The sequence below is a fragment of the Tupaia chinensis genome, unplaced genomic scaffold (genome assembly GCF_000334495.1).
Source record: "Tupaia chinensis unplaced genomic scaffold, TupChi_1.0 Scaffold000513_1, whole genome shotgun sequence".
In the NCBI taxonomy this organism is placed as follows: domain Eukaryota; kingdom Metazoa; phylum Chordata; class Mammalia; order Scandentia; family Tupaiidae; genus Tupaia; species Tupaia belangeri.
The window spans coordinates 2,606,116-2,623,773 of record NW_006160026.1 but is presented as its reverse complement, the minus strand read 5'-3'; the positions used below and the strand labels follow the sequence as shown (position 1 = coordinate 2,623,773).

Genomic DNA, 17,658 nt, shown 5'->3' with positions numbered 1-17,658 from the left:
GCCCCCCAGCCCCTACCCAGTGCTCCCCTCCCTTTCTTCCTTTCTTTGTGTGTGTGTGTGTGTGTGTGTGTGTGTGTGTGTTTCTATTTGAAATCTCCTGTGATAAACATAGACAAAATACCAAACGAAACAGAGCAGTATAGCAGCCTTCACCCCACCCGGAGACTCACCACCCCTCTCCAGCAATGGAGAGCAAGAGGGGACCTCAAAGAGTTCATGAGGAAATGAAATTAAAATATGACTTTCTTTGGTAAAAAAAAGAAATTTGAAACCCATACACAGTCCTTTCCTTACATGCATTGTCCGTGAACTCTGTGACTGTCCTCCTGTACCTTGTTTCATGGTCTTCCTGCCCACTCTTCCCCCAGTAATTCCGTAGCCAATTCCAGTCTTGTCAGTTTCATACACATACAGTCCCACGTTACTTCGGAAAATTGTATCCATTTGAAAAAATCAAAATTCCTTAATAACAGCAAATGCCCCATGTTTACATTTTCCATCATCTCACAAATGCCTTCTTTTTTCTACCATTGTCTGTTTAAATAAGGATCAAAATCAGGTGCACACAGTATTGTTGATGGATTTGTCTCCTGCGTTTCTTAGATTAAGGGTTTCCTGCATCTCTTCTCTGGTAATTGTTGAAGCAGCCGGGATATTTGTCCTGGGGGCTCTGCTGATTGCGTTCCCATGTGTGTTCATTTAACACGCTTCTCCAGCCTCTGTGTTGCCTGTCAGTTGAAAGTCGGATCCAGATAGTAGATGGGGCACGGGTCAGACCTGTGCAGAAGCATTTTGTAGTTGGTGTGTTGTCAGGAGGTGCGCACCGCCTGATGTCTATGTGTGACATTCGCAGCTGTTGATGCTCTAAGCCGTGATGCGTGGGTTCGTCCTCCTTCCAGAGCTCTGCTGAAGGCCACTGGCCAGTGGTCCAGTGTCAGTCCTGATCCTCCCTGGCCTGTCTGCACCTTTGGCACCGCCGCTTGCCCCCTCCTCCCTGAAACACTTGACGTGGCTGCAGACCCACCTGTGTCCCCTCCCCCCTGATGGTCCTCCTCAGACTCCATCGCTGCTCCCTCCCCGGGTTGCAGCAGGGATCGCTCGTATTCTGCATCTGCCCTCACTCCCACGTCGTCCATTCTCCCAGGTGTCCAGCCATCCGGACAGTCCCACATTCATACCCTCAGCACGAGTTTCCCCTCACCGTAATCTGAACATCTCCACTCAGAAGTCACTCGGGCTTCCCAACCTGCAACGACACGGACCCTGGTCCCTCTGAACCTCTCCCCGACCCCTGGTCCCCACCTGTTAGAAGAACCATAGGATCATTCCCCCAGGTGTTCAGGCCTTCAAGCCAGGAATGTGCTTACTCCTCCCTTCTCCGCACACCCAGGCCCAAGCGCTCCCTTCCACGTATGTTCAAAATCCAGTCAGTTTTCATCGTGCCCACCACTGTCACCCAGCTCCCGGCGACTGCCACCTCTTATCTGGACCACTGGTCCTGTTTCCACCCTGGCCCTGCAGGCTGCTCTCAGCAGAGGCCAGGGTGGTCCAGCGTCCCTCTCATTGCTTCACCCTGAACCAGCCAGCGTTGCTTTTACCCTGTCTTATTCAGGATAAAAGCAAAGTCCACAGTGGTCTCCAGGCCTTGTGTATCGGAACCCTGCCACCTCCGAGGCCTCTGTCCTAGCATGCCTGGCCTCCTGCTTCGCTCCAAACTCCCAGGCATGTTCCTGCACCAAGGCCTTTGCGTTTGCTGGCTGGTTTCTTGTGCCCACCACCACCCCGATCTCCTCGGGGCCGGGTCCTTGCCTCCTGCACGTGTCTGGTGAGATCTCACCACACTGCAGAGGCCCTCTCTGACCACCGTGTGTGCTGACGCAGCTCGCCCTTTCCCTCCCATTTCGTCTCCCTGCCCTCGGGAAGTCTGCTCAGTTCTTCCACTGTGTCCCAGGTGCCTGGAATAGTGCCCATTGCAGCTATGCCCAGCACACAGCAGTGGGATGGCCCCACATTTCCTGGGAGTGAAACCATTCATGGGCTAGGAGTCGACCGTCCCACCTCAATGGTGGCTTGAGGAACGCTACAGCCTCCTCAGGCGTCTTCACGTGGAAGAGGGGGATTGTGTTGATAGCCATGAGGCAGGACTGTCAGGAGGGCCAAGCAGTGGGATGGGGCAGCTCTCGGGACAGCCGGCCTCTCTTTCTCTGCCTGAGGTCGCATCTCTCACTGGCCCAGCATTGAGTCTCCTGGCTGGTGTGACTGAGGTGTGGACAGGCCATCACATTTCACAGTGACAGGGCGGGGTCAGGTAACAGGCTCTGATTTGTTAACTAGAAAAGCCCTGTCCCTCTTCCTGTTCTCACGTGGCACGATCGGGGTGGGGAGAGGGGGGTACATCTTTTGAATCCCAGCCACGAATCAGGCCCTTGCAGTTTTTCATCTGCAGTAATCACACTCCACCCACTCCGAGGGATAAATGATGATATCCATGTTCTTACATCAGAAACATGAGGTCAGGACCAGCAGATGGCATAATAGTTACGTCACTGGACTCTCACATAGTCGACCATGGTTTTAATTCCAGACCTGGTGGCTTAAAACTCGTGCCAGGCATGTGCTTGAGTACCCAGAATGGAGGAGAAAGGTTTGCAGCGTGGCTGTCCCTTCTGGGGGCTTATTTCTCTCTTTCTGTCTGTCTCTCTCTGGCGAATACACACACCTTATAGCAAAAAATCTTTCTTTCTCACACACACAAAAAGTCAGTGGTTCTCTCTCTCTCTCTCTCTCTCTCTCTCTCTCTCTCTCACACACACACACACACACACACACAGAAACCAGAGGTCAGTGGTAAGAAACTCCCTCCAGATCAAAGGTTGGTTTAACAAAAGGCGTGCAGCTGGGGGCGTGGCAGGGTGTAGCTCTCTGCTCCAAAACCCCCACATGATGACTCCTCACGGTGGAGTGCGTGCCACCCTGCCAGCCGGCACCAGCTCTGTCTCCAGCAGTGTGCAAGACATGGGGTGATGTGAGGGAGAACCCGTCTCCCCAGCACTGTCGTCTAGTGGGTGGGCAGGCCGACACCAGTCACAGGAGACACGGGGACAACTGGAGCTCCAGGAGAGCCTGCAGCCCGGCCCAGAGCTCTGACGAGACCCAAGGAGTGCCTCACACACTGATGCTAGAACCCCATAGGGCCGTGGCAGTGACCTTCTGTCAGCCACCAATGAACCTTCTTTATTTTGGGGGGGTTTTTTTGAGAGGTTTTTGCTATAGGGCACATGTGCTCACCAGAAAGACAGAGAGAGACAAAGACAGAAGGCTAGAAATCACCCCCCAGGGGGGTGGCCACACCGCGATCCCTTCTTCTCCATTCTCCTCTCGGGATCTTGGGCACATACACACACATGCCCGGTGTGAGTTTAAGCCACTGGGTCCAGAACTTGAACCGTGGTCGACTACGTGGGAGTCCAGCAACATAGCCACCACACCAATTGCTGGTCCCATCCAGTGACCCTTCTTTCCTGGGAGGGTCACGGACTATTTTAGTCCTCAGCTGAGTCAGAGGGCACTGTGCCACTGTTAGCACATCCCTATAACCTAGATCCAGGCTTCCTGGCCCTTTTCCCTCCAAACATTACCTGTTTTTCAGACCCTTTGAGTACTTTTTAAATGTGTTAAAGTCTTCTCAGAATGACTACAGAGAGCCATTTTTAAATGCTTTTTTTTTTTTTTTGGAGAGATTTTTCACTATGGGGCGTGTGTGCTTGCCAGACAGACAGAGAGAGACATAGAGACAGAAAGTGAGAAATCACCCCCCAGTGGGGATGGTCATGCCGCAATCCCTTCTCCTCCATTCTCCTCTCAGGATCGTGGGCACGCACGCACACGTGCTCAGCATGAGTTTTAAGCCACCGGGTCCAGTACACGAACCGCAGTCGACTACATGGGAGTCCAGCGACATAGCCATTACACTAACTGCTGGTTCCCAATACATTTTTTTTTTCTTCATAAAAACTAGTATAGAAACATTAGCATTTTTAAAGAGGAGCAAAGGATTCGTAATTCTATCTATAATACAACTCTTTGGCCCTCCCCAGGACTGACATTTTCTCACTGTGGTTGTCATTCGAGTGGAAGTATGGTTTTACATCCTGTCTTTTTCCACTGAGCATGTCGGCAAGCATATTTTGCATGCACTTGGGAAGTCTTCATAAACATTTAAGACCCACGCTATTCACTGAATCAAGGGCTGTCATTTAGCCAGCATTCCCTTTCATCAGTAACTTGGAGCTCATGATGGACATCTCCATGTAGTGTTTTCCTCCACCACCTCAGCCCTCTCTCTTTGTCTCTATCTCTCTCAGAAAGAAAGAGATATGCTTGTTTTTTTTAATTTAATGGACTTTATTGAGCAAGAGGCAGGTTCTGAACTGGGCAGCCTTCCTCACCGAGGCTGATTCAGAATGCTCTTGGAGAGGGGTATTTGGACAGGGTCCTCCTGGCTTCACAGTCCTCTGCCCAGCCTCCCAGCTGGCTAGGCTCACAGGTGCTCACCCCTGCACCCTGACTATTCGAGTTGGTCCTCCCAGGTGACCCCAGCCTCCCACAGCAGTGCCCTACAGCTTACACTGCCTGGCCATGCCTGGCCAAGTCCTCAGAATCGCTTCTCGGGAATGGACCAATAGTTTTGGTGGCCACACAGCGTCCCACTGTCTGCACATCCCAGACCTTGGACCTTCAGTTCGTGGGTTTTCACTATAAAGCACTGAGGTGTCTGTGCTGGTGCAGAACACAACACAAATACCTCACTGCACAACTCGAATCACTTTTTAGAATAAAGTTCTGGAGTCAGGGATGCAAGTGAAGCAGTTTGCATATCTTGGGGCTTTTGGATGCCTGGCACTTCTAGCCCCACTGCCTCAGGGACTCCCCCAGCCTCTTCCTCATGACTGCCTGCCACAGACAGTTTCAGACTTACAAGAGAGGAACCTGCTCAGTCTCGTTTAACTCCCTGAGCCGCTCTACATTGGCTGAAGCTGGAGGCTCAGCCCCAGAGTAGGATGCCCTTGAATTTAATTGCTCAGAAGGGACGTGGCTGGATGGGCCGTGAACGGAAACGGCTTCCACACATCGTGGCAGTTTGCAACATTAGGGTTTATCTGTTCCTCTTCTTCCTCTTCCAAGTAGGTCTTTCTGAATGTGCTGTACGTTTCAGGCTAATGGCCCCAGTCTGACTCAGTGTGCTTTCGGCAACTGTTTCCTTGCTGGGCGTGTGTGCTTAGCCCATGCCAGGATGCAGAGCTGCAGATGGGGAACCATGGCCTGAGGACCCTGTGCAGACAGAAGGCTGGCAGCAGCACTGGCCCGGAGGACCTGCCTACACAAACGGGAACGTGACTCTTGCACTTATAGCCTACCGGGTCCTTTGGTCAATTCTGATGTTCATCAACTCATGTAGTGCTCGTCGAAGCCCTGTGAGAGGAGAAGGTGAGGCGCAGAGAGGTGGTTTAATTCGCCCAAGGTCCTGCAGCCAGAAAGTTGTCAAGCTAGAGCGAGAGGTGTGCTTTTGTGCACTCGGACTGCTCTGTAGAGCTGCACCAAGATCCATGGGGTGGTTCAACAGATCGCAGTGTTCCCTAAACCGTGGTGGCCTGTGCAGCCTTAGAACAGAGAAACGGCCCTAGAAATTCTCCTTACGGTGGGCAAGTGGGGAACGCAGAGCTTCAAACTGTGTATCCTGACCCCACGGATAGTTTCGGGGAGAGAGATTCATAAGCACATGTGTGCATGTCGCCAAAACATGACAGAGGCTGCTGGTGGGAGAGGGGAGAGAGATGCGAGGTGAAACCGTTTGCTCTTAGATACCGCAGGATTCATACAAAACGGAGGAAATAGTAATAAATCAGGGCATAACCGTAGAATGCACCACTGAAATTACGTGCCTCTAAGAATTGTTAATAACACGGCAGATACTCTTGCTAAAGCAGGAGGAAGTGAAAGTTACAGCCATGAAAAATAAATAGAAAAGTCAAGAAATGTATCAAAATATTTGAAGTGATTACATCTGGGTGGTAGTCATACGGAAGAGTTTTCTTTTTTAGCTGTATTTTCCCATTCTCTGTAGTTTACATTGTTTATGGTTTTGTGTGTTTCAACTTTTCATTACATCCTCTTACTTGTCGAAGGCACGATATCATGGAATGGAATGTGGATGCCATCCCGGCTTTCGGCAGTTTTTTTTCTTTAAACTTAATTTATTTTATTATGATGTTTGAATTTGTTATCAGGTACGTGAGCTCACCAGGGCAAAAATAGAGATAAAGCAACACTAAGTCCAGGACTCGAACCACGGTCAGCCGTGTGGGAGTCAGCGCCTCAGCCACCACAACCTGCTGGCCCCAGGCTTCCAGCTTTCCCAGGCACTTTGGCCCCACCCTTTGGCCATTCTGAGTGATCAGTGGGGTCTGTTCTCTTCAAGGTGACCGCCTCTCACAGGCGACTGACGGGGACAGAAGCCTCTCCCACCTGTGCTCTGCCCCAGTGACCTCTCTGTGATTGTCTCCCACAGTGGCACTTAGGAAAACAGAAACCAGCCATCATCTCTCCCTAGACAAAGCCAGCGTCCCGCCCGAAGTCTTTCAGAAATCGTCGCAGTTGGCAGAGTTACCACAAAAGCCACCACCTGGGGACCTGCCCCCGAAGCCCACAGAACTGGCCCCCAAGCCCCAAATTGGAGATTTGCCACCTAAGCCAGGAGAACTGCCCCCCAAGCCACAGCTGGGTGACCTGCCGCCTAAGCCCCAGCTCTCAGACTTGCCTCCCAAACCACAGATGAAGGACCTGCCCCCCAAACCACAGCTGGGAGACCTGCTGGCAAAATCTCAGCCCGGAGACGTGTCTCCGAAAGCGCAGCCACCTGCCGAGGTCACTCAGAAGGCACACCCAGCGGATCTCTCCCCAAACGTACAGTCCAGAGATTCCCTCCAGAAGCAAGCATCTGAAGACTCCAGCGACCTCACGCCCACTCTGCCAGAGACACCCGTACCACTGCCCAGAAAAATCAATACGGTGAGTGAGCATCGTGACTGGGCTCTCACCAGCCCTCCGCTGCACCTCGAGAGCTGGGCCAGGCTGTGCACCAGTGTACTTAGAACGTGCGGGCACTCGCTCACCTAACTGGGTATGCTTCTGTGCACGGGTCTGAGCATGGACCCAGACAGGCAGGCTCTGAGACCTGGCTTCCATGCCCGATGGATTGGGTTATCGAAAGAGTAATGTCGTGTTTTGTTATGCAAAAATACATCATGACTTTTCCGACGACCCGATCATTGCACAGCCTTGGCGAATCGCTTAGTGTGTCTGGATGAGCACATGCGGTGACAGGTGAGCAGCAGTCAGCAGGCTGGGACCACTAGCAGGAGGTCACTCCCACTGTCTTGGCACCTCGAGGGCTGATCTCTGTTGTCCTTCAGGTCACGGGAAGCAGTTCCCCGCTCCTGGCTCTGATTGTCTTCTAGGTCTTGCTTCCTCTTGGAGGAGTTGGAGGCAAAGCCCACAACAGAATTCTGCACACCTCACACATTCCATCACTCTCTTGACATGCTTTCAATTCTAAAATGTATCGACTTTAATGAAAGATTACTTTCTTGAGCCAGCCATGGAATGGTCGAGGCAGCTGAATTCCATATGACTCATTGTGTGGTTCAAGTCCTGGACCCAGCAGCTTGAAAAACATGCCAGGCATGTGTGCCCAAAATCCCAAGAAGAGATGGAGGAAAAGGAATGCAGCATGTTCATCCCTCCTAGGGGTGCTTTCTTACTTTTCTCTCTCTCCCTCTCCTTCTCTCCCTCTCACCTTCCCTCCCTCCCTCCCTCCCTCCCTCTCTCTCCTTCTCTCTCCCTCTCCTTCCCTTCCCCCCTCCCTCCCTCCCGAGCGCGCTCTCTCTCTCTCCCCCTTCCCTCCTTCCCCCCCTTCCTCTCCTCTTCCCTCTCTCACTCTCTATGATAAGCACATACACCCTACAGCAAAAGAAGATTTTTTAAATTACTTTTTTCCCAAAGATACCCAAAAAAGGTAGTAGGCACCGTTTACCCTGCACACAACACCCCCATGGGAAAATGGCACCCCAGGTTGAGGAGTACAGTTAACTGAGACCCAGAATTCCTTGCACTGTACCCGGCAGCTCCACTTCCACTTACATGTTATCAAGACAGCACCACAATAGAATATGGCGCATACATACCAAGAAATGCAAATAAGCCCACCCACCACCACCACACCACTGTGGATTTGGGGCATTTGGTATGGTGGCTGCTTTTGCTGTTCACAGGGAGATCTGGCCACTCCCAAGGCGCTCGGCCCAACATAGATGGAGAGACAGCTCTCTTGTTTACTGCTATTTACTGTAGCCGGGCGCATCGTTTGAGATGCAGTGCCTCTTATATCCATCTTCCCGATGCAAGGAACCAGAAGTCCCCCCAAACGAAAGCCCAAGTTCAGAGTGGTGAGGAATTATGACTGTTTTGGAAAGTGCACAGACTCCTCCCACGCCCAGGCCCATCCTTCCGTGTCAGCCCAGCATGTCCTGACTCGGTATTTTGCATGAGGGGACTGAGAAATGTGTTGGTGCTGCACATCGGATATGCAGAAGCTGCACATTTTACATCATGTTTCCTAAAAGCATTTTTAGACTCCGCCGTCATTTCTGCAAGCTGGTGTTGTGGGTGGGGAGGACGGCGTGCTTTGTGGGTTTCGGCAGAGCTGCATTTTGATCCCTGTCCGTATTGTTCGCTTTCTGGCAAGAATAGACCGCTCATGCTCACTGGTGCGGCACGGCCCTGATGCTGCTGTTCCTGGACGGGCTGCCCACCAGGTTTGCTTCCCACCTTCCAAGGTAGAGGAACTCGGGATTCCACGAGGTGAAGTCACTGGCCCACGGTCCTCCATCTTGTAGCCCACGCAGTGCTCTTTTTGTCCCTGCAGTCCATTTTCAGCTAAAACCCGGTTTGTTCATTTAGGGGAAAAATAAAGTGAGGCGCGTGAAGACCATCTACGACTGCCAGGCAGACAACGACGACGAGCTCACATTCATCGAGGGGGAGGTGATCGTCGTCACGGGGGAGGAGGACCAGGAGTGGTGGGTATGTACCGGTCCTGCCGTCGCCCCTGTCTCCGTGCGTGCGTGCTGGGCTGGGCAGGCCCCATGCTGGGCCCCACACGCGACAGTACGCGAGAGTGCCGTCCAGCGTGGCGGTCCTGGCAGCTGCACACTGGCCCGGCAGCATTCCCTGTGCTGTCCTTTGCCACTCTTACATGCTGGAGAAACAGCTGTGCTGCCCTGAAAATGGGTCAGGAGAATGGACCTGTGTGTGCGCTCTGCCCGTGGAGTCAGCACCACACTCGTGAGTCGGAGGCACTTCTAATTTCAGATGCAGAGCTGAAGCGCAGGACTGTGGGGCATGTTCTTGTGGCCACAGAGCTAGCTAGCAGACTAAGTCAGGGCTCTGAACGGGCCCAGCCCCAGAGCCTGTAGGCCACGTCACCTCCCCACGGCCTCCAGGCCAGAGCCAGCAGCCGAGTTCCAGTCCAGGCTCAGCCAGCAGCACTCCAGCCTCACTTCATCTTCAGTCCACTCTGCAGTTCCCTCTTTGTGAGATGGGGCCGTGATACCTTCCCCACATAACTTAGATTAAACGAGAATATGACCGTTGCTTTTACAGTAAAACCTGCTCTCCAGATGTCAGGCTGTTTGGAGCGCAAGGCCCTCGTAGTGGCCTGTTCTGAGTGGCCTGCAGAGGCCGCCCACGCCCCTGTTCAGCCTGTCCAGGGAGTAAATCTCCAGGGAAGCTGGACACCACCTTTTATACTTTCCTTCTTGATCGTTTCCCAGCACCAACATAGAAATTCCACCTTCCTCACAGCCTGAGCCCTCTCCTGTCGAGAAAGACTCAGTCCTCTCTGTCAGGTTCAGCTAGGCCAGCAGAACCTGCTGACACCCAGAAATCCACCCGTACACACAGGTACACGCAAACATGTAGGTGCACCTGCTCACCCTAAGTTTGCTTCCCTTGGGCCTAGCCAGTGACTTCAGATTCTTGCTTGGACTGAAGCAGTATCTCAGGTCCGTTTTGTCTGCAGAGACATTTAGCAGTATCTGTAGATGTTTTGTTGTCACATGATCATGGAGGTTGTGGTCATTATTTTCTCTGTGTTTCACCGAAGGTGGGGAAGGGTGAGCCTGGGATGCCACTCCAGCCCTCTGGACTCCTCCCCACTGTGCTTTTCACTGGGCAGCTGCCTGCTACCTCCAGCCTGACCACTCTCTTTTCTCTCTGCAGATTGGGCACATCGAAGGACAGCCTGAAAGGAAGGGGGTCTTTCCGGTGTCCTTTGTTCATATCCTGTCCGACTAGCAAAAAGCAGAACCTTAAGATTGCCCTCATCCTTCATGCAAGACTGCTGCCTCCATGTAACCCTGTGCACAATGTGTATATAGCTGCTGTTACAGAGTAAGCAACTCACAGGAGGGCCGCCTCAGGAGGGGAGCGTAGTGTGTGTTGTACATAGCCTGTGGTCTTCTGCCTTCACCAGTATTAGGGTAGCCTTGGGAGCCGGCGCGCCTTACTGGTTTGCCAAAGCCATCCTTGGCATCTAGCACTTACATCTCTCTCTCTCTCTCTCTTTCTCTCTCTCTCTCTCTCTCTCTGCTGTTTTACAAGCAAACAAACAGAAACAGGAGTATAGGAAAACTGCTGGCTTTGCAAATAGAAGTGGTCTCCAACAACCGTTGAAAGGCATAGAATCAACTCTCTGTTCCTAACAATGCAGTATTCTCAATTGTGTTACTGAAAATGCAACATTAGCAAAGAGGTGGGATCTGTTTTCCAGGTGAAACTTTTAGCTCCATGACAGACCAGCCTGTAGTTATCCGTGTACACAGTTTACAGCTATAAAAACCTACTTTGGTATTTATTACAGAAAAGTGCTCAGTTAAATGTAAGTGTTATTCCTCCAACAAAATATTCACTGACCCAAAACTCCTTGTGACATTTTACAATGCACACAGCCTCCTGCAAGTTTAGACAAGTGGGTTTGGACTGGCTTGTGATGACGAGTGCCCGCCCTGAGATATTACCTCATTATGCAAAAATAACATATCCTTCATGACTATTTTGACAAAAGTTTAAGACACGTCTGATGAAGTTCAACTTTCAGGAACCAAGGACTGCAGAAAATATTAGCCTCTACATTATGCATGCATCTAGAAGCTTACCTGAACTCTGCCTTTTATAAAGGAATAGTATGAATAAGTTGAACTGTACATTTTTTTAAACTTGATTGCCATTAAAGCAGAAATTATAAGGTTGCAACAGTATCTGTTTCTGGTCAGTCATTTGGCTTTCTCGAGAGTATGGATTTACATATCGTATTATGAATCAGCATCCCTCAAATGTGTTGAAGCATCTAATGTGTCAGTTTTAAATTATTTTCGTAGTTTTATTCTTGGATACATTTAAACTTTTAAAAGATTATTCGAAATGAATTTAAATGTCAGTCCCTCACACAGTTTCCCTACTGTAGGATCCAGGTGCTGAAACCTTTTCTTTTTCCATGCTCTTTATTGAACCCCAATTACGAATCCGTTGCTCAATCTTACACTCCATCCAATAGACATGTCACCTTCAAGTCAATTCATAACCAAGTTTTGGACCGCTGCTATGAATTGCACTGTGAAAAAGCACTCTTCCTGCAAGGAGTCTCCCTCTCAGTTTTCTTTTCATCCCAGCCATGTTTATCAAACCATTGAGAACGTTGTACCTCTGTCTCTTCCATCAGTCTGGATTTTGGTCAGTGGAACTGTTCTTGATTCCGAGGCTCATGTGTCGTTCTGGCATTCCATTTGCTTAAACTGCTATTTTCACAGCAGCACAGAAAACCAGTATTTTTAAGCAGATAATCTTGGCAGTGAGAAATGTTAATTTCACAGAAGCACAACTCCCGACCAACCCTTAGGAAAAGCCCTCTTTCATCGAGTCACAGCGCTCAGTGAATATTAATTTAGTTCTGCTTAAGTAGTTACTATGAAAACTTCGAATAGTCACCTAATGAATACGCCTTGCATGACAAACCTGCACAATATTTTATCAGCTGTTATTGGAAAGTGATTTTAAGCAATTGCTTCCTCAGTGTCAGGACACACATGGATGCCCACGCCAAGCCGAGAGTACGAGGAAGCGGTCACCATGCTGGTGTGGGACTGGCCCCGTTAGCAGCCTCGGTACTTAGGCCGCACTGGTGTCCAGACAGGAAGTCAGTGTCTGAGGTTGCTCGGTGTCCCAGTTCATTCACGTACACATTTTTAAGTTGCATTCAAGAGCTATTCATTTTTTTGGTGTGCGTTCTACACTCTTTTCAGCCGATCTCAGAATAAACTAGGTTTAAAAACACACACTCATAAAAGCTACATGTCTAAAATTACACGGACTTGGTGTCTGTTCTTTTTCCCATTTTGAAGCAACTTACACAACATGCACATTTTAACACTTTTTTTTTTCCTGGTTTTATTTTTTCCTTCAGGAATTTGACTTCTCTCAAATCCAGCTTACTGTGGGACATAGGAAAACAGGTAGAAATACCTTTGGTGATCTTGTTGAGTTTAAAGTTGGTCACGTTCTTAAGCTCAGTGAGGCACTATCTGCAGTTTTGTACATGATAGAGTATTTTGAAGGTATGGAACCTTATGGGAAAACTAGCAAATTAGATTCTTTTTCCCCCAGAGGGGAAAGTTATGTTCTGCAAATAGTGTGTGTCTTACTTGACTGTTGAACAGCAATTGCTATTTATTTTTTTATTGCCTAGAACGTCGACGTGTTGTATAGGAATCCCATAGTGCCACTAGTTAAATTACGAATGCTCATCTGGGTGTTACCATCAGACATCAGTACACTTGTCATTTCACATGTATTTAATGTGACAGAATTTCAGTACTGTATGTGTTAATTTCTACTTTTTTTAATATTTAAAATTGCTTTTAAATAAACATATTCTCAGTTGATCCCAAACATTGAAATCAAGCCGTTTTGTGACTTTTCCACTCCTCGCCTGACGAGAGGAGAACTTTGGGGTGGATGTAGATAGCATGTTGTTCCAAGTCCTGGTCTGAGCGCAGGCTGCACTGGTGAACTGTGCCAGCCTTCCCGCCCTACAGACGCTGGACCTCGGTCCCCTCCACCTCCAGGGCACCCACCTCTGTTCTGTTTGTCTGGACACAGCAGAAGCGTCATGAGGATTGTTTTGTATTTTGCCAGAGGGTGCATGCGCTCACCAGAGAGGGAGGGAAAGGAAGAAAGCATCTCCCCAGGAAGCATGGCCATGCTGCAATCCTTACTTCCTTTTCCTCTTGGGATTTTGGGCATGCATGCACACTTGCCCAGCATGAGTTTTAGCTGCCAGGTCTGGGACTCAAACACAGTCAGCCACGTGGGAGTCCAGTGCCTTAACCAATACACCACCTGCTGGGCTCCCTCCACCCCTAGCAGGTTTTTCAAGCTGCTGGGGCTGGGATTCCCAACTCTGTAGTCAGCCATATGGGGCCTGGCTCCCTTAGCCACCGGGCCTCAGGCTGGTCCAAGGGTTGCATGTTAATTCATGTTAGCGCATCGACAGCTCTCAGTGCCCGGTACAGACAGGCTGAGTCTGCGCTGGGCACCGAGAGCCTTTGTGAGCTGTCACAAACTGCCACACTGGTGCTGCCTGGCACAGGGACAACCCGTGCAGGACTCCGTTGGCATCGTCTTACCAAAGCTCTACCAGCTCAAGAGGGGCGTGGACCTCCCAGCTTGCTGAGCTAGGAAGAGGCTCACTGGGCAAGATCCAGTCATGGACAGGAAAGCCGCCATGCCAGGAAGGAGCCCACACAGGTAGCCTGTCTCCAAGGCCATCCTGAGGATTTCCACCCACAGACCACGTCTCCATTATGAGGTTCAGCCAGAGAGAACTACAGTGGTGGAGAGCAAATGGTGACTTCAAAAACAAGGACTCTGGAGTGCTAGTCATTCCTCCCGTCCCCTTCGTGAGTGCTGGGCAATGCCTGACCACACTGCCATTCCGGATAAACCGAGACATCGTGTTGCCAGAGAAAGGGCTGGGCGTGGAAGCCCGAGGCTGTCTACAGGGCATTTCTGCGGGGCGAACATGACGACCCGGTCATCCAGGCAAGGGCAGCAGCGCTCCATCCAGTCACAAGCACAGTTTCGCATGGGTCGTACCATTATGAGCTTATAAGGCTTGTGGAAAAATTGAATTAAGTAGCTTATTTTGGTGCAAAACTAAAAGGTTACATTTGTGCATAATTTTATCACAATATTCGTTCTCCATGAACTTTTCAAAGACCCCTCGTATGTGGTTTGCCACCTGAAACGGTATCTGAAACTGATGGACATTGCCCACCACGGGCAGGCCCTGCAGGGTTTGGGCACGTGGCAGCCTGTGATGCTAGAGATGGGGGATAATGTGGACCTCCCCCTGCAGGCCTCCACATTGCTGGGCAGCCCCAGTGTCCTGTCCAGGGCCCAGTCTGAACAGCAGGGAGCAGCCTTCCCAGACATGTGGCTCGTGAGGCTTAGCAACTTGCTTAAGGTGTCACAGTTCGTGGGCTCAGCAGGATAAACCCACATCTTTGTGGCCCCATAAACCTTCCCTCCTCCCTACTCTGCTTTTTTCTCCTCTGCCCCAGCCCTGCACCCTCTAGTCCATTTGTGTGGGGTTGTTTGGTTTTAGTTTTTAAGTCTGTCCCACTCCCTAGAACGTCTGTGTGTGGCAGGGCCGGGTCCGTAAGGTAATTAGGAAAATCGTGCCTGATCTGCCTTAGCTGTCACTGTGCGTTCTCGCCTCTCCCAAATGGAAAACCTTTATTTCCCCAGCTGTCCAGTCTGTCTGTCATAGCGCTGACAGCCTCGCACTCCAGCATGAGGCCACAGCCGAGGAGGGTCCTCCCCACAGTGCTAGACTGACGGTGCACTCCCCAGGTCTCTGCAGCCAGCAGGGGATCAAGGCAAAGTCACCTAAATTCCCTTACGGTACACCTCAGCAGTAAGGCTGGTACTCCCACAGACACTCCCCTGTGTCGGGACAATGCCAGGCCTGTGCAAAATCAAGCCTCACCCTGTCCCCAAAGATGGCTATGGGCTCCCCTGGCAGAGAGCAGCCTGGAGGAAGGGAGCAACCCAGCCCAAAGCCCACACAGACTGTGGGGACAGTGTGTGGCACCCCAGGGTCACCTGTGCTGTCATCTATGCCAACGAGCATAGTACCTCCTCGGCACTGCTGACTGGCACCTGTTCCGAGGGCTCTGTGGCTGTTGCGGTGCCGAGGGCCACAGCAGCACTGGGAACCCTTTCTGTCCCAGTTCGCAGATTAGGAGACTGGTGCTCAGAGAGGGTAGGTTGACTCACTGCAAGAGGAGCCGCTCGTGAAGGCTGGAGGCCTGACTTGACACCTAGTGTCAGGAGCAGGGCTGCCTCTGCTGCACCTCAGTTCCCTGCTGCCCATTCTGAAGACAAGTGGTCAGAGCAGGGCTGCCCCCAGCCTCTGCCAGCAGGTTGGCCACCGGGAAGTGTGAACTATGAAAGACAAGATTTTTTTCTGCCGCAGTGTGTGTATACATGCACGGGGAGCGGGAGAGAACGCCCGGGGCCTGGTTGCACTACAGTCCTTTTTGCTCTGAGTCTGCATCCCATCGGCATCCTGGACGCACACCTGGGCACACAAATGGTCTTCAAGCCACCAAGGCTAGGACTTGAACACTGGTCAACCGCATGGGATCCATCTTTACCTGCACTGCACTTGACTGGTCACTAGGGGACTAGCCCTTAAACCATGGAATAAAATGAAGTTTCCAGTTTGGAGAAGTGATAGCACCAGCCAGAGGGCCTTGCAATGAGCATTTCCAGGACAGCGACTGTGCCCTTCGGAGCGAAGCTTAGCTGGCTCCCAGGGTGTCCTGGTGCCCAAAATATGTGACCGAGAAGAACAGTGCATGAGTGTGCGTGTCCCTCTGAGAGCATGGCAGCCCTGAGTGAAAACGTTGAAACACTTACGCTCCTAAAAACAGAATTACAGCTCAGATAAACACAGCTGTTTTACAAAAATCTTACCACACAGCAACCTGGTCAGAGGCACAGGGGCCCAAAACTGACCTGCAAAACCACCAGGGGGAAAGCCTTGTTGGCCCCACTCTTCATGCAGGACTTAAAACTTCACTTGACAGTTCCAAGCAGATTTGAGAGCAGAGGACGACAACTGTCATCTGCAAGCTGGCCTGAAAAGCCAGCAGGGCCAGGTGCTGCAAGTGTGACCAGCATCCCCTGTGGTCCTCTGTATTCCAAGCAGGCCCCGGGCCCTGTCCCTGGGGCTCTGAATCCTGCATCTCAGAAGGGGCCCAGGAAGCTGCCCTTCACCATGTCTCTGCACCACCAGGAGTCCCTAGTCACCAAGCACTCGAATTGTCGCCAAAGGGAAGATGGCCTGGTGTCCCAAGGAACCCAGGGACCCCTTCTCATCACAGACTCAGCACTTAGGGAGCTACCGCTGTCATTATCCTGCTACAGTGAGGTGCATTGAGGAAGACAAATTGGGGTTCTCCAGACCTAGTTCCCCCGGCCTCAACCACTTATCAGCAGATGTGTGTAACAGACAAACTGAAAGGCCAGTGTGTGCACGGCCCCTCTCTGCAACCCTGGCATGTTGCTTAAGTTCTCTGATCCTTAGGTTTCGGTAACTGTCTCAGCTGGGGAGGTTGTGGGTTCAGAAGCGGGACTCTTCTTGGTGACTTGCCTGGTGCCCGCCCTTAAAGAGCTGGAGGTGTGAGTTCACAGGTTCAGCCTCTGCTTCCTTGGCCTGGTGTGAACCAGGATGCAGGGCCTAGTGCCCCATGTCACCTGCAGCTGAGCTTCTGACACCTGGGCCCAGAGGGACAGGGTTTCAGGAGAATGAGAGTTTAGGCTTTGGGGGTGTTGGTTGGTTTTAGTGTTTTGCTATAGATCATTTTTAGTTTTGTGCTGATACTCAGTAGAGAGAGAAAGAAAGAAAGAGGAAAGGTGAGAAATCACCTCCCGCAGAGGATGGCCATGCTGCAATCCCTTCATCTCCAGCCTCCTCAGGATTTGGGGTACATGTGCCCAGCAAGGGGCCACGTCCAGGACGTGAACCACATGGCACAGTCAGCCATGTGGGATCCAGCGCCTTAGCCTCCATGCCACCTTCTGGTCCTTAGAGTCTGGGCTTTGGGATCAGAAAACCCTGGACGCTGAACCTTAAGCTCTGCAAGCTTCGGTTTCATCCTCTGCCTGAATGGGATGATAAAAGTCTTCATATCATACAATGAGTGTGAGAATGAAGTGAAAGAGAGCCGATCCCGTGGTGCAGTGGTTATGGGAGCCAGCACCCACATGGCCAACACAGCTCAGATCCCGTTGGCTTAAAAAACACACTTGGCACATGAGTACATGTGTCCCAAATCCAAACAGATAGGCAAAATAGAGAAGGGATTTTGGTGTGGACACTCTTAGCTGGGATGGTCTCACCCTGCACCCCAATGAGCATGAGCACACGCACTTGCTGGCCAGGAAAAAAAAAAAAAAAAAGTGTAAAAAGAAGGA

At 51.0% G+C, this 17,658-nt stretch overlaps 1 protein-coding gene across 1 annotated transcript in view; it reads left to right on the top strand.

The window, feature by feature from the left end:
* The window catches only part of ASAP1 (ArfGAP with SH3 domain, ankyrin repeat and PH domain 1), a 359,138-nt gene extending 346,081 nt beyond the window's left edge, over positions 1-13,057 (top strand). Inside the window, exons 28-30 of the mRNA XM_027775016.1 lie at positions 6,569-7,068; positions 9,019-9,141; positions 10,339-13,057. Coding sequence (XP_027630817.1) covers positions 6,569-7,068; positions 9,019-9,141; positions 10,339-10,413 — 698 coding nt within the window. The 3' untranslated portion in view covers positions 10,414-13,057. The remainder of the gene's footprint in view (positions 1-6,568; positions 7,069-9,018; positions 9,142-10,338) is intronic.
* Positions 13,058-17,658: the final 4,601 nt, after the last annotated feature.